Below are 4,663 nucleotides of genomic sequence, written 5' to 3' on the forward strand. Positions count from 1 at the left end.
TAAAAGAAATGCTCACTTTATGGGGATACTCAGTGATTCTGAACACTGAATACTAATACATTACTATTAGTATTCAAAACAGTTGCTGCTCTTCCTTTTGTAACAGAACAGTAGCATGCATTGTCAGATGTTTTCTAAACCACATATTTAAGCAATTTTAATATGTAAAACTATTTCAAAGAAAATCTGCTCTCCTAAACAGTGAGCAAAGGAAAACACAATAGTGAGAATTTAACACAATCACTGTAAATTCTGTGAAGTAAATGTTAAAACTTCTTACACTTTGCACTTACAAGGGTGTGTATATATTTGCACCAATTTCAAGCACATCATCAACTTGTATATAATGAAAATTTTAAAAAAGTGAAACAATACAAAATTCAGTAACTAGCTTTTTTTTTTTTTTTTTAAGGAGCTTTCATTGCTAATCTCCAGTCTTTATGGACAGTACAAATCTGGATCTGTGATGGTCCATTGATTTGTACTAGTTCTTGGCAAACACTAATAAACCACATGACAAGTGTGTCAACCACCATGGAAATGCACAGATTTTAGAAGATGAGGAGTTTGGGTAACATCTGTTATTTTCATGATGTCCATGCTTTACTTTCTTACTCAGTTAACAAGATGGTCAGAAAGTCACCTAACAACTGAAAAAGCTGTTAGCTCACATCGATATGTCCAACTAGTTATCTTCACTGTTTACATCTTGTTGAGAGAATTAAAAGCTTTGGATCTTATTCCAGCGTTGAGTTTAGAGGTGTATCTGTTGGTCCTATACTGCTTCTGTTTTAGCAGAGAGGTTTTCTTCATTTGGCTGACAATTCCCATTCTGCTGTACTTTGTTTTCCTCAGTCCTTGGTGCATCTTTGTCTTCTGCTTCTTTGTCTAAATTTGAATCTGGTTCTTTATTGTGCTCTTTCTCCTATAATGAATATTAAGGTGTACATTTAATATTTTTCTTAAAAACTGTCAGCTAATAGTATTACATTGGGTTCTGTTTAAAATACATTTTATTTTTTGTAAATTAATAGGATATTTTGTTACATTTTCATATAAAAATATGTAAACCCATACCAACGCACCCCTGTGCTTCTCATAAAACATACATAATCCAGGAATTTAAATTAGAATAAAATAGGTGAATAGAAATCCAAAAGAAGTGCTCAATAAGTATTGCTGAGTGATTTGAAAAAGTGAGATACATCTTGCTTAAAATAATGAGATATTTCCCAAAAGTGACAAAATACATTCATAATCCAGATTAAAAAGTGACAACATTAAAGGAGTAAAGGAAAAAACCCACTATTTCTTCAGCAAAGGCTATTCTCAAAAGAGCTACTTGAATTCTGTAAGGACAATTACATGATGACAAGCAGAACATAACTTGGTACATAGTATATGGGCAATAGTATTACTGATGACAAAGACAAACCTCTCTTAGTAAGAGAGTTAACAGAAATGTAAGATGAAGCTCCAGAATTTACAATTAAAATGATTTCCAATATAAAAATAATTTACCAATATAATAAGGGAACTGACAAGACACAAACTGAAAAACAAAATCAGTGTCACTGAGCACGATGTGTAGAAACTGCTGAATAGAAGGCTGCTTTAGTTTACAAATTAAAAAGTATTTTTTTAAAGGGTTACTTGGTATATTTCATTTATCATTAATGATTCTACTTCAGTAAACCTAACTTTAAGTATCCACCACACGTCGGTCAGTTTGCCATACTGTGAAGGCTTGTGTGCTACTGTGATACTGGAAGCTATGCCACTTTAACTACCAGCATGGTCAACCATGGTGGACATGTTTCAGCTGAGCTTCCAGATTAAGACAAAGAAGAAAGAAAGACATACTACTTCTGAATATTTAGTTAATGAAAACAATATAAATAGCAGTGCAGCACTATCAGACAGAACAAGAATATTGAATATTGAATCATGATGGAGAGCACCAATATTCTCAGATATAGTGTCGGGAGATGAGCCCCTCAGGTTGGAAGACACTCAAAATATGAATGGGGAAGAGCTAGCTGCCTCCTCAAAGCAGAGTTGACCATGATGACCAAAAATGGAGTAAAGCTCTCACTACCACATTTGCTTATAGGGCACAACTTAAAATTATGAGAAACAGCTATATACACCCAATAATAATCAGAAAATAGAATATACAAAGTACAAAACTAGGAAAATTGAAAAAAATTCAACAGAACGCATTAACAACAATATCCTAGGTATTAGTGAGCCGAAATGGACATTTTAAGCCTGATAATTACATGGTTTAGTACGCAGAGAATAAAAATTGAAGAGAAATGGCATCACATTTATCATCAAAAAGAACACTTCGAGATATATCTTGAAGTACAAGGCTGACTGTGATTGGATAATATCCATACACCCAAAAGAAGGCCAGTTAATAAAACTATTATTCAAATTTAAGCACCAACCACTAAAGCCAGTGTCAACAAAACTTAAGAATACAACCATCTTTAAATTGAAATTAATCAAACATGCAACCAAGATGTATTGATAATTACAGATGATTAAGAATGCAAAGGTTGGAAACAAGGATAAAAGATCAGTAGCTGGAAAATGTGGTCTTGGTGACAGAAGTATCATGTTAGAGGTTACACGATAAAATGCTGCAATACTGGTGACTTCTTCATTGCAATACCTCTCTTAAACAACACATGGACCTCACCAGATGGAATACATAGAAATCAAATTGACTACATCTATGGAAAGAGAAGAGTTCCATATGGTCAGCCAAAACAAGACTAGGGACAATCTGTGGAACAGATCATCATTTGCTCATATGCTAATTCAGGCTGAAGCTGAAGAAAATTTTAAAAAGCCCATGAGAGTCAAAATATGCCCCTGAAAATATATCACCTGAATTTAGAGATCATCTCAAGAACAGATTTGATTAATTAGACACTGATGTCTAAAGACCAAAGGAATTGTGAGACGACATCAAGAACATCATACAGTAAGAGAGCAAAAGGTCATTAAGAAGACAAGAAAGAAGGAAAAGACTACAATGGATGTTAGAAGAGAAGGAAACGTGTTCTCCAGTATAGAGATGCTGAAGAAAATGGAAATGAGGTAAAAGAGCTCAATAGAAAATGTCTCAAAGGGCAGCCAGAGAAGACAAAGTCAAATATTATCATAAAATGTACAAAGACCTGGAGTTAGAAACCCAAAAGGGAAAAATATGCTCTGCACGTCTCAAGAGGAAAGAACTGAGTAAAGTGTTCAAGCCTTAACTTTCATTATTAAAGTATTCAAAACACTGAATGATGCAGAAAGCATCAAAGTAAGATGGAAAGAATACTGAGTCACTGTACCAAAAAGAAATGGTCAAAGTTCAACCATTTCAAGAGGTATCATATGATCAAGAGCCAATGATTCTAACGGAAGAAGACAAAGCTGAACTGAAGACATTGGCAATGAACAAGGCTCTAAGAACTTACGGAACATAAATTGAAATCTTTCAACAAACTGAGGCAGCACTGGAGACATTCAACTCATCTATGTCAAGATATCTGGAAGACAGCTACCAGGCCAACTGTTTGGAAAAGATGTGTATCTGTGCTCATTCCAAAGTGAAGTGATGCAGCAGAATGCACAATATCATCAATATCGCATTCAAGAAAATTTTCCTAAAAATAATTCCAAAACTGCTGCAGCAGTAAATTGACAAGGAGCTACCAGAGGTCCCGTATGGATTCAGATGTGGACGTGAAACAAGGGATATTACTGCTAACAAAAGACGAATCTCGGCTGAAAGCAGAAAATACCAGAAAGATGTTGACCTGTACCTTACAGACTATGACAAAGTTTTCAATTGTATGCATCATGACAAGAAACAGACACCACTGTGGAGCATGAGTATTCGGCAGTTGTTTGAACAGAACAAGGGAATACTGAATGGTTTACAATTAGGAAATGGTTGTATTCTCTCACCATACTTATTCAATCTGTCTGCTAAGGAAATAATCCAGGAAGTGGCATTATATGAAGAAGAACGTGGCATTGGGATTGGAGGAAGACTCATTAAAAACCTGTGAAAGTTTGTAACAAAAAGATGGAGTTGTTAATCTTACATTCCAGGAATACAGGACCTGAGGACCATTAAGGGAGAAAAGCACGGGCAGAATGTGGGACCCCATCTAGAGAAGCAGCAACACCAAAGATGGAGGTAAAGATGATGACATGGAGAGAGAGGAGTTGAGGACTCTAGATTCATAGAAAGAGAAAGGTGGTGTGCTGGTGGCCAGGGGAGAGGCTTACAGAATGCACCCTATGGGTGTTTAATGTATAAATGATCACATATCCCTGAATGTTTCTGTGAACATCTTCCCCCTCAAAAAAACAAACAGAGGGAATAGAAACAAATACTGTTGAATGATGAGATATGAAGGGGATTGTAATCAATGCACTGAAACTATGAGTGTAAACTATCACTCAATTCACAATAAAAACTTTACAACAACAACAAAAAAAAAGAGAGAGCAATATTAAACAGTCTTATAAAGGATGTTCCTAGAACTAACAGAAATAAATAATAATAAAGACAAACAAACACCCTGTGATATGAAGATGATACAACCTTTCTTGCTGAAAGTGAAGAGGACTTAAAATACTTACAAGACCA

The 4,663-nt window shown here is 35.0% G+C and overlaps 1 protein-coding gene across 1 annotated transcript in view; it reads right to left on the reverse strand.

The window, feature by feature from the left end:
• Positions 1–775: 775 nt before the first annotated feature.
• The window catches only part of LOC102819801 (splicing regulatory glutamine/lysine-rich protein 1-like), a 65,746-nt gene continuing 61,858 nt past the window's right edge, over positions 776–4,663 (reverse strand). The window contains 1 exon segment of the mRNA XM_006870976.1: positions 776–925. Coding sequence (XP_006871038.1) covers positions 776–925 — 150 coding nt within the window.

This window comes from Chrysochloris asiatica, unplaced genomic scaffold (genome assembly GCF_000296735.1).
Source record: "Chrysochloris asiatica unplaced genomic scaffold, ChrAsi1.0 scaffold00157, whole genome shotgun sequence".
Lineage (NCBI taxonomy): Eukaryota > Metazoa > Chordata > Mammalia > Afrosoricida > Chrysochloridae > Chrysochloris > Chrysochloris asiatica.